The sequence below is a fragment of the Cotesia glomerata genome, linkage group LG7, assembly GCF_020080835.1.
Source record: "Cotesia glomerata isolate CgM1 linkage group LG7, MPM_Cglom_v2.3, whole genome shotgun sequence".
NCBI lineage: Eukaryota > Metazoa > Arthropoda > Insecta > Hymenoptera > Braconidae > Cotesia > Cotesia glomerata.
The window spans coordinates 1,609,121-1,630,471 of NC_058164.1; the positions used below are offsets into that span (position 1 = coordinate 1,609,121).

At 26.3% G+C, this 21,351-nt stretch overlaps 2 protein-coding genes across 13 annotated transcripts; both read right to left on the reverse strand.

Moving 5' to 3' along the window:
• Positions 1–186: 186 nt before the first annotated feature.
• Positions 187–12,412, reverse strand: LOC123268548 (histone H3.3A). 2 transcript variants are annotated; one of them, XM_044733717.1, is made up of 4 exons: positions 12,402–12,412; positions 9,145–9,151; positions 1,132–1,264; positions 187–1,012 (listed from the first exon to the last, which is right to left on the reverse strand). In XM_044733717.1, the coding sequence occupies exons 3-4, from the start codon at positions 1,257–1,259 to the stop codon at positions 730–732; spliced, it is 411 nt and encodes a 136-aa protein (XP_044589652.1). In that variant the 5' UTR covers positions 1,260–1,264; positions 9,145–9,151; positions 12,402–12,412; the 3' UTR covers positions 187–729. The 2 variants fall into 2 exon arrangements, with proteins under 2 accessions (XP_044589652.1, XP_044589651.1); XM_044733716.1 differs by lacking the exons at positions 9,145–9,151; positions 12,402–12,412 and adding an exon at positions 1,744–1,903.
• On the reverse strand, positions 9,621–20,108 carry LOC123268493 (RING finger protein unkempt). Of its 11 annotated transcripts, none has more exons than XM_044733629.1 (11): positions 18,795–20,108; positions 17,263–17,472; positions 14,549–14,971; positions 14,237–14,460; positions 13,608–13,750; positions 13,227–13,406; positions 12,946–13,138; positions 12,586–12,857; positions 12,286–12,498; positions 10,508–10,840; positions 9,621–10,415 (listed from the first exon to the last, which is right to left on the reverse strand). In XM_044733629.1, exons 2-11 carry the CDS (start codon positions 17,376–17,378, stop codon positions 10,257–10,259), a joined length of 2,256 nt encoding a protein of 751 aa, XP_044589564.1. In that variant the 5' UTR covers positions 17,379–17,472; positions 18,795–20,108; the 3' UTR covers positions 9,621–10,256. The 11 variants fall into 11 exon arrangements, with proteins under 11 accessions (XP_044589564.1, XP_044589562.1, XP_044589560.1 ...); XM_044733627.1 differs by lacking the exon at positions 18,795–20,108 and adding an exon at positions 18,386–18,649 and having other exon boundaries at positions 13,227–13,391; positions 13,608–13,738; positions 14,258–14,460; XM_044733625.1 differs by lacking the exon at positions 18,795–20,108 and adding an exon at positions 18,386–18,649 and having other exon boundaries at positions 13,608–13,738; positions 14,258–14,460.
• Positions 20,109–21,351: the final 1,243 nt, after the last annotated feature.

The following is a 21,351-nucleotide window of genomic DNA, read 5'->3' on the forward strand; positions in this document are numbered from 1 at the left end:
TTATAATTTTAATAGTAATAGCCTTAAATTAACTGCCTACAAAAGATGATTACATATTACTCTCTATTTGTACATATGAACCTTTTTGTCAATGTTTAATATTAACAATTATAAACTGTAGTTTAAGAAAACCAATCAAAAAGATTCATTGCCAACAGAGATGACATCACAATGCAAATATTTTTATTTACCATCAATTTTAATGATTAATCGGTTAATAATTGGTGCATAATAAAATTAAAAAACAAAAAAGATAAAAAAGTGAATTGTTCATTGCATTGTGAAACTAATAAAAAGCAATGTCATGACTGTCTGACACGTAAAAGTTTCAATTTTTCGAATCTCTCTGGCTGTTAATATTCATCACTTATACTTAATTCAATTTTTTTCATTGAATCTTTCTTAATTTATAAGATAAAACCATTTTTAAAAATTTTTTTTTGCTTTATATTACTCTTTGTATCAAACTTAATTTTAAACTCAATTTTTGGTTCATCTTTTCAACTTTATACCGATTGATACGTGTTTGGCAGTGATGACTATTAAATTAATAAATATTTATCTATTATTTTTTTTCCCAAATGTAAATTAGCAACTATAAATTATGGAAACAACAATGCTGAATTCATCAAAAATGATAAAGTGAATCATAATAGAAAGATGATAATTAATATTACGCTTGTGAAATGTTAAAATATTCAATACAATTTTTATTGGAGCTTGATTAATTTAAGCACGTTCACCACGGATTCGTCGAGCCAATTGGATGTCTTTCGGCATAATGGTGACACGCTTGGCGTGAATAGCGCACAAGTTAGTGTCTTCAAAAAGACCAACCAAATAAGCTTCAGAAGCTTCCTGAAGAGCGCCGATGGCTGCACTCTGGAAACGCAAGTCGGTCTTGAAATCCTGAGCGATTTCACGAACCAATCGTTGGAAGGGCAATTTTCTGATCAACAACTCAGTAGACTTCTGGTATCTTCTGATTTCACGAAGAGCGACGGTACCTGGGCTGTAATTTTAATCAAACAAATTAATAATCAATTTAAATTTTTACTAACCAATTATAATTATTTAAATAAGTTAAATCAATAAAAAAAAATTAATTAAATAAATAAAAATAATAATTACCGGTAACGATGAGGTTTCTTAACTCCACCAGTGGACGGTGCGCTCTTACGGGCGGCTTTTGTTGCCAATTGTTTTCTCGGAGCTTTTCCTCCGGTTGATTTACGGGCTGTCTGCTTTGTACGTGCCATTATTTCTGGAATAATATTAATAAAAAAACCAATAATCAATCGGTTGAATTGAATTTATCAACAGATTCACATGCTACTCAAATGTGCTGAATAAACAGCAACATTCAAAGTACTTAATATCACCACTGCATTTATTTATAATTTATTCAGCATAAGTAATTATTTAAACATGATAGAAAATTTTATTTTGCAGCTGTTATTGTTTTAATAACATAATTATCATTAATTATATTTAATATTGTCTATAAAAAAACTTTTCTTTGTTAACAAATTTATTTCCCTCCAAAAGCACGTAAACGCACAAAATGGCGGTCGGTCGCGTACATACTAAGATAATTGTGTGGAAGACGCTCATCAAATAATTTATCACAATTGTTCTCTAATCAAAAAACGCTATTTTAAAAATTATTACTTCAAAATACTCCGCTAATTTTTTACTATAAAGTTTTAATAATTAAAATAATATAGAGGTATAAATTCTTACCTTGATTGAGTTTTTAAAAAAACCACGATTTAATAAAATTCACAATGCAACGTTATTTTACAACGTAAGTGTAACAACTGACGTTGCTGCGGCTGTCGAAAGAGAAGAATAAGCAATGAAAGCACTCAAGAGGTAACCAGTGAACTGCACGGGCAACAACAGCCAAACTAATCCTATACCTAACTATACTTCGTGTACATTCAACTTGATCTCTGTGGTGGCCGAGTTATTTCTTGTGTGTTCCTGTTTGTGTAGTAGGTGTAGTTTGTTTTCATTAGTGTAGTGGTCGGTAGGTCCTCTACTGCGCAATCGTGATAAGTCCAGCGCCTCTATTGGTCGCTTGAATGTTTATAATGAAATTTCTGATTTGTTGATCGATCGTACATTTTATTTTTACTATACTCTATGAGTTATTTCTGTAAATTAATAAATATTTAACTATTGACATCTATTAGAAGTGTTATATTTATATCCGGTGTGAAGAAATATTTTATTTAGTTGCAGTTGACTCACGTAATTAAATTTCATTATATTTTTCAAATGCGCAGTTAAATCGGTACCGCCGAGAAATTTATAAACTGATTTATTATTGGTCGGTTTTGGCCTATTAAAATAACATTTTTACACGCGCGTTTTTTTAAATTATAAATTTTATGATTTTCAAATTGAGAGATATTTAATGAAAATTAAATTAGATATCTGAAAATTTTTAGAATTTTTTAATGAAAATTTATTTAGCATATATTTAATCATTTTCAAAATTTTATAGCAAATAAATTATGGCAAAAAAAAATATAAAAAAAGATTGATATGTAGAAATTTTAAAAAATAGAAAATGCAATTTTTTTTAAATAATTTTTTGAAACAAATATTTTTAATAAATAAAATTAAAAAATTGTTAAGTGACTGCTAACTTTAATGTCATAATTTTTTATTGAAAAAAATTAATATACAGAAAATTTTATAAATACTAAGTGTAATTTTTTTCAAATATTTTTTTTTCTCATAATTTTTATTGACTCAAAAAATCAAAAATTGTCAAATGTCTGCTAATTTTAACATCATGGATATTTGATAATTTTTTAGAATTTTATAAAAGATAAATTGTAGAAATAAAAAAAATTCTACATGAAGAAATTGTAAAAAACGATAAGTGCAATTTTTAAAAAATAATTTTTCAGATCTAGTTTATTTGTAAAATAAAATTATAAGCTAGTGAAATGACATTAAATTTTCAAACATTTATATACATTTAAAAAAGAAAAAACAAATAATAAAAGTTAAAAATTATTGTATATAATTATAAAGGTTAATAATAATAAAAGTAATAATAATAATATTAGATTTTTAAACTGTTTTAAATTTATTTCATGTACAATACATTTCATTTTTTTATTTTTCTAGAGTAGCGCAAAGAAGCAATAAAGAAATAATTCGTTCTACAAATCATATATATACATATACATAAACACATACATATGTATACATATATATTGATCATTTGCAATATTTATTATCGTTATTAATTAGATATTATAAATAATTATTTGTTTATTAATGTTATAGTTATTAATATAACTTTCAGTCGTCGAAAAAATATTTAAATAAAATATTGGCTATTTACTTTTAATTATCATTATTATTATTATTATTATTATAAGTAAATATTTGAATAATCTGTATTGCCAAAAATACGGGTTAACATTGATTTCTTTATTTTAATTTTTTTTTTTTGCAATTTATTGCAATTAATCGTCTTTATTATTTTGTTACAATTATTCGATTTGTACTGACATTTATTAGAATTTACTACAGTCGTTAGTTTCATTTTTTAAATCTTGATTCAACGCCGACACTATGACTGTCTTCGATTATTTTTATGCAGTTATATTTTTTTTTATTTATTTACATAGGTGATAATTAATATTTCAATAAAAATAATAATAAAATGCAAACGAGATAGATACGTTCATAGATTATTTTAATAAAATTTTGGAATGTCTCTTAAATAAATTTGAGTTTGTTAAAAAATAGTTGTTTATAGCTTTATTTATTAGAGTAAAATTATTAAGCTTCAAGTTTTTTTTTTTTATTTTTAACTTAGATAAAAATGATTTGTTTTATCGGAGTATACCTTTAAAATTACACCAAACTTAGTTATAGATAGCAGTGAGAAGTTGTAAAAAATGATATACATATAGTATATTACACACCGAGGGAAGTAAAGTAAGAAATGTCTCAGATCACTTGTAATTGTTGGCCGAGGCGAAGCCGAGGTCAACAAACATGTAATCTGAGGCTTTCTTATTTACTTCCCGAGGAGTGTATGCTATTTTTTTGCTCGACGAAGGCAGAAAGTGGCAACTTCGTTTAGCGCAGTGGGCCGAAAGTTGACGCTTTCTGCCCGTCGAGCAAAAAAATATTTATGATTTATTATTATTATTATTTTGATAATTCAATAAAAAATAATTTCCCATGGCTTTCATTTGTTACATATATATATCTTATTATTTTTTTATTTTTAATAAAGTTGTAGAAAATACAAAAAAATTAAATTATTAGTTACCAAGCTCATGATATGATCTTATTTAAAATATTTAAAAAAATTTAATTTTATTGTAATTCTGATTTAATTAGTTTGAAAAATTAGTAACTTATAAGTTACCACAACCTCACGACTAATTTTTATTTCTATTTATTTAAATTTGTTATGGTCTATTACTTTAAATACATTTTATATATTTAAATATTGTAAAACAATTAACTATCTCGTTTGTGTAAATTTTAATTAACGTAATTACACATTTTTAAGCACACACTCGAAATAATAATTTACTAGTTCAAAATTTCGATTATTTTATTTAAATTACGTTAATTATAATTATTAAATTTAGAGAATTGTTGTACAATTAAAGCTTTAAAAACTAATATCTTTGTTTAATAAATTTTTTTTTTTTTACTAATTTAGTCAAAAGCTAGATCTGCCTCGATATACTTAGTTTTTATCACTTAGTCATACAACAAAGTCTATAAATAATAAAACTCAATAGCACACTGTTAAAATTTTACGATTGCCAGCCTAATACTAAATATGATAATTTATTTAATTATTTTTTTAAAATACTATCTACGCCAAATTTTTAAATCTGCCTCATAAATTTCAATCGACGGTTAAAGTTTATTAATAATTAATAAATTAATATTATTTATAAACTTACAACCCTTATTAATTATTTAATATTCAATCAACTACAATTTATTTTATTTTTTTATTTAATTATTAGGCTACATAAATTATTGTTCCGGAAGACGGTTTCGTCATAATGATTTATTGTAATTAAAATAGTTGTCGCGATAAATTCGATGGAATCACTCTTTAATTTTAATTTTTACAATTTATATTTTTCTTTGTATCATTATTATTATTATTATTATTATTATTATTATCATTATTATTTGTAGACAAACAAACAAAATTTACTTCCTTTTTGTAACTTCTTAGTTAATAAATTTGTAATTATCGGTTGAATATTATTAATAGAAATAAGTCACATATTTTTAAATTTATAAGCCAATTTAAAAGAAATAGATCAAATTTAATTATGTAAAATTAAATCTTTTACAATTCATTTATTTAAGTAACAAATATATCATGATCGTGAGAAAATACATCATTATTAATCGTGACAATACCAGGTTTTTTTTTTTCGCACAACTATTCTGTTATTTTTCTTATTTTTTATTAATTTAAATATTTATAAATTGACGTATACATTTTGCCACGTATAACTTAATTAAATTACTTCAATTGATACATTCACATTGGTTAAAAAAGTATTCAATCAACACAATCAGCCGAAAATTGTGCTTAAGACGTAGAATAAATTTCAATTGAAATAATTATTTAAAAACTTGCTTTTTATATTTTAATTAAGCTTCAGGTAGCCTGAGATATTCCTAATATAATATTATTTAAGTTTATAAATCTGTATAGCCTTCAAAATTTATTTACTTTTTTTTTTTTGCTCAATCTCATAAAATATTTTATTATTATATTCTAAAAAAATCAAGAATTATTTTTTTATGTAATATAAACACGTAATATTTTAACTATAAAGTTGATTTTTAAAAGTTCACTCCCACAAATTAAGGAACAAAAAAATTAATAATACTTAAAGTTGTTTACGTATTCAATTTGTTTTCAATAATCATTATACAAATATTCTAGTGATTATGTGTAGATATTTTTTTTGTCTGGAGTGTGTAGATAATTCTTCTGTAATGTTAACTTATTTATTTATAAGTAAAATTTTTTAAATTTTTTATTTATAAATACTCTATTCAATTGTATACGTGTTATACAAATTATATTGTTATTGAAGATTTTATCTAACAGATTTAATTAATAAATTTCATTTATTATAAATGCAGAAGAAGAATCATTCGCACATACAGATCGTGTAAAGCGTTTATACTTTTCGAGTATGCTTGTTATTTATTTATTATTATAATTTGTCAAAAATATATTTATATATTTCATTTTCATGTATATTACGCTTAGTTTGGCCTGCCCTATTGTTGGTTTTTTTTTTTTATTTTTGTGCATCATTTAAAAAGTGATATTTTTAAATTTATTAAATTATTAATAAACTTGGTCATTAGCGTGATGCATTATTAAACTTCAAAGCTGGAAAATTTACATTAATAATATTAATAATAATCTCAGGCTATAGTAATATAAATATACGCATCAAGTTATAAAGCAAATCTACGATAAAATTAATTACTCAAACCTTTACCTCAAAGTATTCATTTTTAAAGTACATTATGCTGTACGTGTATTCACACAATGATTTTTTTCTTTTGATTTGAGATACTTTTCATTAATTACTTAGAAAATTGATTATTGAATAAAATTAGTTTTTAAAATCGCACTTGCAATATTAAATGAAGAATCATTTATAAATATTGTTAAGTTAAAAAAGCTAATAATTACATATTAGAAATGCATATAATTTTTTTTTAAATACAATTAATAAAAAATGCATCATTAAAGTAAATTTATAATAATTCGTAATTAAAACAAAATTTTTATTTGCAATTTGATACTTTTTTTATACATAGTATTTAATTAAGAAAAAAAAAATTAACCAACAAGTTGGGCAGTGATCTGTCACAATGTTACAACTGCTTCATCATTTTGAAAATAACTGCTTCGATTTATAAATCGCTACAATAATCGATCACTTTGTTAATCACCTATTATTCTATATTTTGTAATTAATTAATTATTTATTTTATTAAATCTAAAAATTTGTTGTCTCATAATTTAAATTTATATTCCTATTATTATATTATTACCAATAAGTAAAATAACATTACAAGTTTTCATTGTTTATTTTTAAATATATATTTTCAATGTAGAGGAATAAATCCTTCTTACATTCATCGTGATTGTGACATTAGTTGAATGTTTTTTATTTTCTTTTTCATTGTAAATAGGCCCACTACGTTATAGTGTTTCATTAATTAATCAGCTTCATTTTTTTATTATTTTTTAATCATCAATTTAAAAATATATCTATTCACAATCATGATGAACAAATGTTATCTTTACAAGTACAGCGTAATTAAAACCTATGACGGATGTGTCTTGATTATTTATTATTCACAATATAATCACTTGGTTACAACTCTCACTAATGTTTATTTGTTTACATTCATGGTTATTTATTTATATTTTTAATACTCTGTTATTGGGAAGGCTGTACTTATAAAGATTACTAAATAAACACTAATGACAATTATTACTTTTTTTTAATCATTATTGTCATAGTGTTGAATTGGTTAAAATCCTAAGTAGTGTTTTACTTTATATATATATATATATATATATATATATATATATATATATATATATATATATATATATATATATATATATATATGAATCTATGGTATGTACGGTTAGCAATTTATTTAAATATATATTTTTTTAATTAATTATAATAAAATAATTCATCTTTAATTATAAATTTGAAAATATATATATTTATATTTTTGAGTGATTAATTTAGTATTTAAAATATTAAAAATATACAATCGCAATTTAATAAACTGAACTGTCAAATAAACTATGTTATAATTTTAAATTGAAACATATTTCACATCACGCTGTTCAAATTTCTTTACAACGGTCAAACCGTCAATACCACAGAAAATTAAAAAATTTATTTGTTTAAAGCCTATATTTGTTTAGTATTTAAATCTTGATTTATTAATTAAAAATGACCTAATAAAATCTTTCATTTTCTTTTTGGCCTCGTATTTTTTAAATACAATGGTAATTAAATTAAAAAAAAAAATACATTTATTAAAACACTTTGTTATAATTTTATAGACTCTATCTATCATATACCCTTACTATTTTTTGTTTTAATTATTTAACTCCTAAAATGGCAATCTTTCATCTGTTGACAGACTTATTTTTGTTTTATATCTATTAATTTTTGAAACAACATACTTCATTTTTTAATTTTCTCAAAAATAAAAGTCTATAATAAAAAAAATATAATATACCAATGTAACTTCAATTTCATCTGGGTATTTGAGACTAAAAAATAATTTTGCTCTCATCTTTTTTCTTTCTAATAAATTGTTGAAAAATAATTAAATAATATTTTATCTCTTGTTTTTTTTTTTTTGCTTTTATATTTTTTTAAATTATTTTTATAATGTTTTTGTCCATTTTTTTGTTTTTTTTTTATTTTTTTTTTTTTTTTATTAAAATTGGTTGTAACATTATATGTCTATGAGGAAAAAATTTGATAATAACGTTCCTATCTATGCTAATAATTTGTAATATACCTTAAACAATATTAATTTGTAATAGTTAATGAATGAATTATTTTTCTTTTATTGTATATATTGGTTAACAACTGCATTTCAAAATTATCATCTGTCTCCATATATTTTTTTTTGGTATTCAATAATACCAATTACTCAATTTTACTTTACTTTTTTATTAATTAGTAAATATTAATTTATTCAAACAAGCGAGGTAAGTTCTCGTTAAAAATATTTTGCAGTTTTATTGATTATTACTTTTTTTTTTCTTATTATTATTCTTAGAATCGTCATTAGTATTAAAATTAATAATTAAGTCGTTCAATGTTTCAATAGCTGTTATATTAATTGAAAAAATATTATTATATATTTATTATCAGTTCCTTGTATTTAATTAGTTTTGATTTAAAAAGTGAAAAATTCTAAAACACCCACCTTAAAATTAATTTAAAACTCAAGATAGTTACTTAATACATACAATACAATTACTATTTACTACTTATGTGCACATTTTGTTTTTGCTAAATCTTCACACTTGCACTAATTTATTTTGACACTTTAACTATTTTTGTTTGAAGTACAATTAATTTCTATTAAAAAAAAAAAAAAAAAAAATTGTAACTTCTAAATTAAAAAAAAACTTATAAGACAAACGAGTATAAAACAAAACTAGATAAATTTCATGGAGATAATATATCTATTATTTTCATTAATAATTTAATGAAAAATACGATAAAATTCATTTAAATTGAAAAAATGCCTACCTAAATAATTATTAGATATTATTAAATACTAAAATAAGAAAATATAGTAATTATAATAAAAATAAGCTATTTAGAATAAAAAAAATCACTGAATGACATAAAACCCCTTGTACCGCTGAGTAAAAAAGTGTGTTAATACTTGAAAAAATTACTACCTAAGCCTAATTAGTTTGATAAATCTGCAAATAATATAAAGTGTTTTCATATGAAAACATGACTGTTTCATTTCATTAATATTAGTGTTATTAATATTATTATTATCATCAAATCATCATCAATACCAATACTGAAACATCTCACGACTTAATTAATCATTTACGTTACTTCTTTTACTTTTTGTTGCGCTTTACATTCATCGTTATTATTATTATTATAATAATTCATCGTTATTATTATCATTTATCTTCCATTCAAAAAACTAACCGTCAGACTATTATCATTGTACTGATTATTGTGTCAGTGTGCAAGTTTTTTTTAAATATAGTTTTAAACTCGATCAATTCCTAAGAATTTTATTTTGTTTCATTTTAGTTTAATTAGTCCATTTAACGTTATCGAGACTTGGTCTCTAAAAAAAAAGCATTACGAGACTTAGTCACTGAGGCAAATATTAATTGAAATTAAATAAAAAATTACAAAAGTGACTCAATAAATGTTTTTAAGTCTCTTATCATGTTCATTTAGTTTTTGTTTTGGTATTTTTCAAAACTAACTTATGATGATGCCAACAATGTCAGCAGTTAGTGTCACACTTGTTTCAATTGATGTAACGCGAACTTTTTTTTTTCTTGTACTGTTACACTAATCGTGACAGTTTAGAGAAGAATGTACTAAAGAAGATGAAAATGATCGTTATGAAGATGATGATGATGGTAATAACGAGTTTAATGGTAATAACTTGATTTAACTAGTTGACACAACGGGAGTTTGGCAGTATGGACATTCACGTTGATTTGGTGCACACGTTGAACATACGACGTAATGATTACATGGTGACAAAGTCACTGCACGGTTCTGTTCTTCACAAACCATGCACTTAGTTGCTGTTTCTCGATATAATACCTATTTCAAATCATTAATCCAACATTAAATTTTAAATATCTTCAATAAAATATTTATATTATTATTTAAAAATAATAATGTGAAACAATTACTTTTTCAACTTCTTCAAGCTCTTGACGTAACTGTGTTTGAAGTGATTTTAAGGTTCCTATTGATAAATTTCTTAATTCAGTATTATTACGTTTCATTGAAAGAAGATGTGAACTTCCACTCGAGGATACTGCTTCATTTTCATTTTTCAATACTTTAACTTGCATTAATGCCTCATCTCGCTGTTGTTCTGCAACTGATGCTTTTCTTTTAGCCTCTTCACTTTCCATTTGCCAAGCCGAGCATGCAGCTCGTGCTTGATTTATCCTCTCGTCCCAAGTAGCCAGTTGAGCGCGACTTGAAGTCAACTCTTCTCTCAATCTCTGAACCTGTAACTTATTGACTCGTATTTACCACTATTTAATATAATAACTACAAACATACATCAATACTGCCATTCAAGTACATCATATTCTACATTTAGAAAATTTTACAGCAGACGGTAAAAACAGTTCATTTTTAATATTGATTAAATGGGATTCAACGGATGAAAATATTTATTTAAAAATAGTTATTAACCCGTAGTGGTCACACTTCTTAAAAATAACGTAGTGGTCATACTGGGTCTAGTTGACTCCATGCACGGAAAAATTGTTGCTACTCGTGTTCTTTTCAATATTTTCACTCGAGCCGTACATTAGAATAATTCTTAACACTTCCGTTCAATAACTCAATCGTTTTTTAATTTTTTTTTTGATTGTTTAATTATAAAAAAAAAAATGCAACAAAGTCAAATTTTGAAAAATTTGACTTTTTTTTTTTTTACTAAAAACTTCATTTTTTAAGATAAATGAAAATGACCTCCAGGGTTCTACTCCGGATATGGCATACTTTGAAAAAAAAAAGTGATTTCATGTCAAGCTTTTCAAAAAGTATATTGATTTGTGCAATTGAAATCGTAAATTTCCATGAATCTCAAAAAATCTTCAAACAATAGTAAATGGTACCACAGATACCATTTTGAATGATATATTCGAAACAAGAGCAACTCAAAAATTGTCTCGGGTCATCTAGACCCATAATGACCACTACATGGAAAAAAGAAAACTCGAAAAATTAAAGTATATAATGCAACGTAACGCTTCGTGATGTAAACTAGAAAAATTACAGTTTCAGATTGTAATTCTTACAGATTCTATAAGAATTACATTGCAGAATGTAATATTTACATTAAAAGCTCTGAAAATTAAAGTCAAAAATTGAATTTAGAAAAATGTTATTTCAAACTGTAATTTTTATAGTTTTGATTACGACAGGACCGATTTTACATTTTATACTGTAATTATTCGTGATTTCTTTTTTCCATATACGGGTTAAAAACAGAATAGGCAAAATCATCAATAAATATACTATTGATATTGACATTGACGTGATTCTAAAATAATAACATTTCAGGTGTACACACAGTGATTATAAATTATTGATTATCAACTATTAATTAGTGATTATCAATTATTAAAAACTTTTATCTTTTTGTTTTTCTCTTCTCTCAGATCTCTCAAATCTTAAATCTATCTTTTCTTTACAGATACTATTTATTGTATATAAACATTACTAAACATTCTACACATAAAAATGTCACATATTCTTATAAATTGCCAAGGGCGTTTCTTTACAAATAAATAAATAAATAGACTATTTGACCTTTAAATTTTTAATGTGACTTGCATAATATTGTTGGAATTCTATTTTTCAAAAAAAATCAATATGTCAAATATTATGGGATGCGACGTATTAGAATGGCAATATTGACATAAGAAATATAAATTATAATTAATACCTCTGACATCGATCCGGAATTGCTAGGACTTATAGAAAATGCATTGACAAGTGGCGATGCTCCTAATGGTTGTGTACGAGATGGCGATAATCCTTGATTTGCAAAATCAAATAGACTACTGTTGAAACCGCTTAATTTTGACGTTGAACTACTCAACTGTGTTATGTGATTAGTAAATGGATCTGATACTGAATGACTTAAAAATGGCATTGTCTGTAACAAAATAAATTACAATTGATAACTAAAAAATTATTACAACTGTTTTATATGATAAAAATTAAAATAACTAATAAAACTTACAGATTCAATTGGATCTTGATGAGAGAATCTAGATCCAGTTAAAAATCCTGCAGATTGTAAATTTTGTAATGGACTTGACGTAGATGGTGAGAAATTAGATAAAACAGAGCGCTCAGTCATTCCAGGAATATTAACTGGCGCAGAGCTACCGAGTAATCCAGAGCTCGCGAGACCGGCAGATATTGAATTGCTTATTGGAGAGCTTGTTTCACGGTGTATTGAATCTACTAGATTTAATGGGTCATCTAAATGCAATTCATCCAATGCATTACCTGGAACCGTAATACCAATTGTCAACATAAATCCTTTTATGTTTAGCATTGATAAATTAATGATTTATAAATAAATAAAATTACACACCTACTACTGACTCAACAGTATCATTAGGATAAAATGAACTACTTGAAAGTGGCGATATTGTTGATGCTAGCGAGTGTCCCAATGAACCATTTATATTATAGGCTAGCACAATACTTTGTCTACGTTGTGACTTTTCAGATTTTGTCAACGTTGGATCATTCTCTATTGCTAGCACTTGTTTTCGTAATTCATTCTTCAAAAAAAAAAATTTATTTATAAAATATCTCCATAAAATAAAAAAAAAAAAAAAATAGATTTTTTCCTATTAAAAAAATACTTACAAATTGTAAAAAATTTGGATTATATAACATGCTGGATAATTTATGTTGATTATTTGTTGAATTTGTACTGGAATTATGTAATTGTGCACCAGGTGCTTTACTGTGTGAATTGTTACTACCAAGACTACTTGTACTTGCTGATTCAGATACTTCACCGCTTCCATTCTGTAATCCCAAAAACTAATGACATTTGATTACATTAAAGTTATTTTTTTTTATTTTTATTTTTGTTAATTCGATTGTGATAAAAAAAAAAAAAAAAAAAAAACAAAAAAAAACAATGTAATTCTAACTAAGTGACAGCTGTTAGTGCATGAAATATAATTAATTGGGTGTGTTTATTGGATGATTGTAGTGAAAGAAGATATAAAAAAAACTTACACTACTATCGCTCAGCTGTTTGTCTTTATCGTGTGAGCGTTTGTCGGGAGGTAAAGCATTGCTGAGTAAATCTGCCAAATTGGTGCCGCAATCAATTGGAACAGCCATATCCCGTGCGAGGCCCATGTCTTCTGTTGGCAATACTGCTCCATCAGCAACGATACCCATATCATCAATAGTTAAATGTATCAATGTCAAAACGTGTGATTAATATTTTTTTAATCGATAAATTTTTCGTATCATACAATCGGTTATTTTTTACTAATACACAGAAAAAAAAACTTCTTGCATCAAAAAAATTTTAAGAAAGACAAAAGTTATTTTGGATCAAGAAGAAATTTTCTTGGCTCAAGAAATTTTGACTTTAAGAAATTTTAAATCTTCCTTAATATTTTCTTGAGCCGAAAAAATTTACCCTCAAGCCAAAAAATTTTTTTTTCAGTGTATGAATAACTAATGAGTAAATGCAATTTAAAATAAAACATCGAATAAATTAGCAATAAAAATAAAATTTAACTATAAAGTTATATTGAGAATGTTTGATGAATAATTAAATAGAATTGAATTTTTTTGGATAGTTTGAAAGCACTTAAAATTTGATAAAATGTATAGTGACTGTTTTTACGTACGATTTATGAGAGTAAACTCACGGTCAACGTGTGCAAATGCACAGAAGACGCCACGAGGACAGTAACCAGCTTGTTGTACATCATTACACTTTGTTGATTTATAAATTTCCGGATGAAATTGTTGTTCTGTACGGGTGTGACAGTACATACAGTTATCTCCTTGGTCACAATTCCCTGGTTCACCCCACTCTTCACCATGTTTGACATTAGGACAAGGTGTTGACCTATTAAAAAAAAAAATTAAAATTCAATGTTTTAACTAATGTAATTTATTCAGCCAATATATATATAAATTATTAAAACATTACTCACCGATACTTTGATTTACGTGGGCTGCGTCTTTTGTCTTTGCTATTGTGATATTGAGGACACGCGTATCCCTGTCTACATAGACGTGGTGGTCTTTTACACGGCTCAGTTTTGTAATTACTGAGAACATAATTAGTGTCTTGCCATTTAGGATCCTCATTCATCAAGTTACGCTCTTTATCCAGTATATTTGGTCCATTTGAAGATGAATTGGGATCCGAGTCGGGATTTTCCAGGGCCTGGATTTCTTTGATATCATATACCGGCGGGCGTAGATCGTGATTCCCGTGAGCAAACGCACAATGAGGTCCATTTTTTACACAAAACCCACGCGTATCTGTGTCATGTACACACATACAAGTCTTGTAATATCGTAGATGATAACGTCGTTCTGTATCTCCGGCTGTTCGATGTAAAAATGGGCACCTGGAATAAAACACACATAGTCATCATTCATACATCAGATTAAAATAATTTTCATTTTAGTTTTTTAACAATTAAATAAAATTTAATTATTTAAACAGCAATAATCGTCTCCATTGGCTGAATAATTCAAGCAATTAACTGAAACTAATAATTGAATGGGTTTTTAAGTTAATCTTGTACAAATCCTCCTTAAAAATACAAAGCTTCGTATTAAATTCTGTAGACAAAGAAAATATATACCCAGGTATATATATATATACACGGCCAGCTGAGAGATGAAGTGGAGTATGTTAAACAGAAATTCTATATCTAAGTCCACTTATTAAAACTTTTAACCATCTGACGAAAGAAAAAATTTATTTTTTTAACCAGAATAAATAGTACATTAAATTAAAAAAAAAAAATGTAAAAACAATAATAATTATTTTTTAGATAAAAAAAAATTTTTTTTTACTATTCCAATCAGGTATATAGAGAGGCAAGCTTCATCGCGATGTGTACCCACGAGAAAATCAATATCAGGAAAGCTTCTTTGTTTGGTATGTATGGGCTTCCCCCGCACGCGTCATTTTACCAATTTTTTTTTTTTGGAGGAAAAATACCCATTCGTTTATTTATTTACCGACTAATTATTCAATTAATTAACGATAATCGATATTATATCAAATTAATATTGTTAAATTTATCAGTATAAATATATCTTGTATTAATATCAAACTGTATTGTATTTATTAATAAATTAAAATAGTTAAAAATAAAAATGTTTATTTATAAATTAATATCAAAGCTTTGCCTATCGATGACATGATTTGAATGGTTAAATTGTGTACGTCTATGAATTGCTAAATAATATCTCGTGTGGAGTATTATGTTGAGTTGTGTTTTATCGGTCGTTGTAAAACAACAACAGGTGAACGTTTCTCAATGAAATTTATATACGTAGACATAATAGTAATGAATATATTGTAACAATATGTTACAATTGATAACTATCTTTATTATTGTATCTGCAAGATAACAATTAAAAATGCAAACTTAAATAAAAGTAATATTTTTAGTTTTATATAATAAAATCAAATAAATAAATAAATGAATTATAATTATGAATCACAGGAAATATATTATGTCAAAAAAAATTTCTCAATCATTGACTCACGTACAATGATATAAGATTCTTTATGCATGCTTTTTTTTATGACTTCATCTTCATGTATTTTTAATACTCTACATCAGTATTTCCGGTATATGTTTAAGTAATGTCCCATATATTTATTTCTATTTTTAAACTAATAGTTATCTGTCTTTTTAGAGTATAAATTTAAATAAAAATTTTCTGTATAACTCGGAGAAAACAAATGGTCTTTGGATTTTATTTGTCCATAATCAAACGGTAAAATGTGTCGAGTAGAATAATAAAAGTAAAAGTATGAGGTTTAGGACAAAGCATTAGTGTAAGCCTTAAGCATCAGCAGTACCATTACCAGGAAAGTGAGTAGTCTAGTATGTAATGCACAGCATCAGGGTGAACCGTCGTCTCAGATTCAAAATCTCCATTTTTCTCCCCATTTACATTACTAGAGTTAAAAATCCCCGATGTGATATTGACAACAAAGAAAAATTCAGCCGACTCTTATTGAGGAAATGCGTCCTTTTTCCGGCAGACCCTTTACGAACAAAGAAAACAAATTCTTTGTCTCGATGAGCATGCAGCGTCGAGCACAAAACAAAGACCAATTTTTTTTTTCTTCATTATTTTTATAGACGTTTATGTAGGTAGAAAGTGTCGCAACAAGTTGCTGATATATGTGGAATAATTCATGAATGTAATGTTAATTTAATAGTAAGATAAGACATGTAGTAAGCCGTTGAAATAAAAAATTATTTTAAAATTATTTTCATTAAATGTCACGGACTCTGGCTGTCAAGTAACGCGTCATTGCCAAGTTCCCGAGATACTAATAATAATACTAATGCTACCAATCGATATAGATAAGGTCACACATATAAGAGTCGGCTCTTAAAAAAAATAACAATAACTATGATGATAATGAAGGTTATTATAAAAAATAGTCAAAAAGCAGTGGCTTGAATTTGGATCCGTCAGCTGGTGATAAGCCAGTGAAACAATGGAACAATGAAATGCTGATATCTATTAACTGAAAATTAGATAAACGAAATTATTAAGTTAATTTGTGAGATGGAATATCACGATGATAAGCTAGCAGTTTGTTAAGCAATTAATAAAGTTCATTAATAACTAAATAATTGAATATAATAGAATGATAACTTACTCGTCGCCGTCGGGACATATGCCGGTAGTCTCGTCGTACTTGCTGCAATAATTGTCCGCGCTGTAGTTGAAGGTGCGGTCTCGTTTTCTCACTGGCCTGCGTCTTCGCTGGTTCATAAAGTGCCAGTTGAAGCACGTGAATGGCCGATGCTGTGTGCACTTTCGCTGTATAAACAGTGGACATTGTTCGACACGAAATTCCTTCAAGTATCTGGAATGCGAATCCACAGAACTAGACATTATATTTAATTATTTGCTTTTGAGTGACAAAGTTTTAGACGTAACCACGCGTCTTTTTATTCAATAAATAATTTCCCTCTATTTTAACAAATATATACTTTTTTTTATTTTATTTATTCATTATTATTATTATTATTATTATTATTATCTTCATTAGATAATATTTTTTCACTAAACACTGGCCACTTTAGCACGTTCCAAATCCAACCCATTTAAAAATTATTTAAAATCTTTTTTACTTGTTAATAATTCCCTCGCTAACTCGACCCGTTACTCTCATTTCCCTCGTGCGTCTAATTTTTTATTTTTTAAATTTATTATTATTATTTCCCATTACACTCCTCGCTCTCTCAACGTATCACCCATTACGCATCTTACGTCTTGTCTCTTTTCCATTCCCGCGATATATATTTTCTCTTTCCTCACGACTTCTCTCAAAACTCCTCCACCACCACCACCACCACCATCACCATCACCAATAACCACCACCTTCTTTGCTGCTGCACCCTCCCACCCGTGATTACTTTTACTCTTTCCTCCTGTCCACGAAAGCCTTAGCCTTCTCTGTTGGTTGGATTTTTTTATTCACTCACGCGATCTCTCCATCGTTCTTTATTTTTTATTATTTATTATTATTTAAGTAACTCTATTAAGTTTTTTTATTTTCAATTTCCCTCCCCGCCAACTATTAAATTAATATAAAAAAAATATTTTATCATCTTTATTATTATTATATTTTTATTACTGTTACTTTTATTATTATTAATTTGAGGCAACAACTTTTAATGTGGTTAAATTCGTAAAATTAAAAACTCGCGACTTGTGATTATTGTTAGGAACACAAATGATAGAGCACGCGGTCTGAAGTGGCGAACGTTACTTACGTGTAATGATTCGCCTTTTCCGCTTGAGCTGTCAACAAAGATTTTGAGTCGGACTTCATCTTGGTGGACGTAAGACAACACAAAAACAGCAGCGGCGTCGTGACCGCTGCCACAGCCGCCGTAACACAAAACACAACACGCGCGCGCGCTGGTCCGACACCCACATATATAGAAATACAACACGCACGAGTTGTTACACTATTTTATTTCATATTATCTATTATCAATATTATTATTATTATTATTATTATTATTATTACTATCAATATTACAATAACGTCTAATAAAATTACAATTAATATTAAATATAAATCTAAACATATAAATTTTACATTTTTTATTCATTTATTTAACTAACTAGCTAACTATTTTTACAAAGTTTCGTTATTACAATCACACCAAACCGTACTTGGTAATTATTATCCATCGAAAACGTTGTTGTGCTGTAGCTGTAGGTTGTTGCTCGCTTTTTTGTTGGTGCGCGTGTATCAGTTAACAAACAACACACCCAACTACTAACAAACTATACTGACGTGTGTGACACTTAATAAACGAAAATATGAGATCCAGACTTTATATATATATATATACGTTGTTTAATTTACATATGTGTATATAATTTATATTGTATTGTAGGTTTCACATGCACAAGCTGACTCAAGAGCGACCGGTGGGAGGAAATGCGACGACAACGATAACGATGAGCAGCGACAATCAAACCAAATGGAAAGACTAAAATCTTTTTCTTTGTGTATCGCGGATTACACATATGATGTACGGGACACGCGTTACACTTACTTACTTCGATAGATATACACACACGTTGAAATTATTATTTATACTCGCGCATGCGTGTTTTGTTTTAATCCCAATTGACGCGTGCGCAGCCCGCTAAATGCGCGCGCACCTACACCTGGTTTTTGAAAAAAGATGGCGGTGAATATTTGATGCGCAGTTTGATTTCACGCAGGCAATTGCCCGCTAAGCGCCAATCACATCCTTTAATTTCCTTTAGTTTGTCATGTGACCCTGGATCGTTTTTTCAAGGTCATCCGTGTTATGATCCACCCTGAGGTAAACAACTCAAGGTAACTATGTGTGGATTCCGAATATGTATGTAACGTACGCGTACAATCTTTAGATAATATTTGCTGCGTAGGGCTGCTATACACTATTGATTGGCCTCTGTCCCCTGTCTCTTTGTCCTTGATATTCCGTTGGACCCTTTCATTTATTCGGTATCATATTTTTATCTACGCAGTATTTTTTTAGTTTTTAATCTTATTTTTTATGATTTCATTTTTATTGTTCAATTTGGTAATCAATGATAAGAGTAATTTTAAAATGCCGGTCTTTTTTTTTTCTAATTTTTTGTTATAAGAAACTAGATTGCATTTGTTTATTTATTCATTGTTCGGCTTTTATTTTTATTATTTATAATTGATGGTTACTGATATTATTGATAATACAACGTTGTAAATCTATCTATTCACATTGCGTGTCACAGAAAATAATTCAACTTTAATGTGATAAATCATCACAATTGTATTTCAATATTTTACACAGTATTTTTCGATAGTTTTCGGTAAAATTGATTATGAAAAAAATTTTTTTCAACTCACTAACAATACCCGGTAAATTCACACAGTATGTTACTTGTTTATTTTTTTTGTAATATTTTGTTTGACGCACGCACTTTGGTGCAAAGAGAACTATCTATTTATTTTTGCAATTTCACAAAATAAATTAGTGCGCATGACAATAATTGTATCGCGAATTTATTTACAATTTAAATTTATATATTTTTCATCATAATAATAATAATAATATAAATTCAAACCTGGTCAGTTGAAATTAAATTATTTAGAAGTATAATACTTAATATAATATTAAATAAATAATTCAAATTTATTGGTTTAATTTTTCTTTATTTATTAAAAAGTCATGGACAATTTTTATTTTTTTATTGATAATAAATCGCAAATAACGCACACCTCAAATATAAATACTTTTGATTTAATCCCGTATTTATTCATCAAATAATTATTCATTAATTATTATTTTTTAATCGATAAAATTTTACTGTAATATCTAATTAATATTTTCTTATGGATGGACAATGTTCAATTATGTCTATTAAATATTTCACCTGTTAATAAAATTGAATTTTATAAATTTAATAAGCATCATAATATATCAAGGAAACATGATTGCAATACTTTTATCTTATTTTCTATTAAAATTGATTATTAATATCCAAATTCATTTATTTAAAATGCATATTAGTGGATTTAAATTATTGGTAACTCTAATCTAGCAATTAATTTCTTACTGAGAACAACATAAAAATTTAGAAGCTCATACAACTTCATAATAATACCTTTAGCAAGAAAAATAATCTACATAAGTTATTATAAAATGTAAATGCAACCACGTTCAGTAGATTTATCAATTTTTTATTAATAAAATCTAATTAATTGAATTAACGTTAATAATTATCTTAATAAATCATTTTTTTTGTACCCCATCTACAGTACTTTAAACAGATTTAATATTATTTATTAATAATACGTACATTGGATGGAGTTGTACTTTTAAATTTAATTATTTAGTTAATACAGTAACAGAAGATTTTTTTTATATATAATATAATAATAGCTGATTCTTTGAGGCGCGCGTAAAAATTAATACATATAATTCGAACATCGAGAAGAGAGCTTTCTTTTAATATTATTCAATAATAATAATAATTCTTATAATCATTATTACTATTATTATTATTATTATTGTTAATCCATTTATTTTTATCTGTTTGGTATACGTCTTAATTGTTTTTAATATATTTTTATTTGATAATAACAACTTAACTATGTACATAAAAGATGTCTCGAGTCGCTCATAAAAACGACTTTTCGCGAATGATGGCTCGATGTCGCTGATTATTCAGTGCAATTGTATCTTATTGC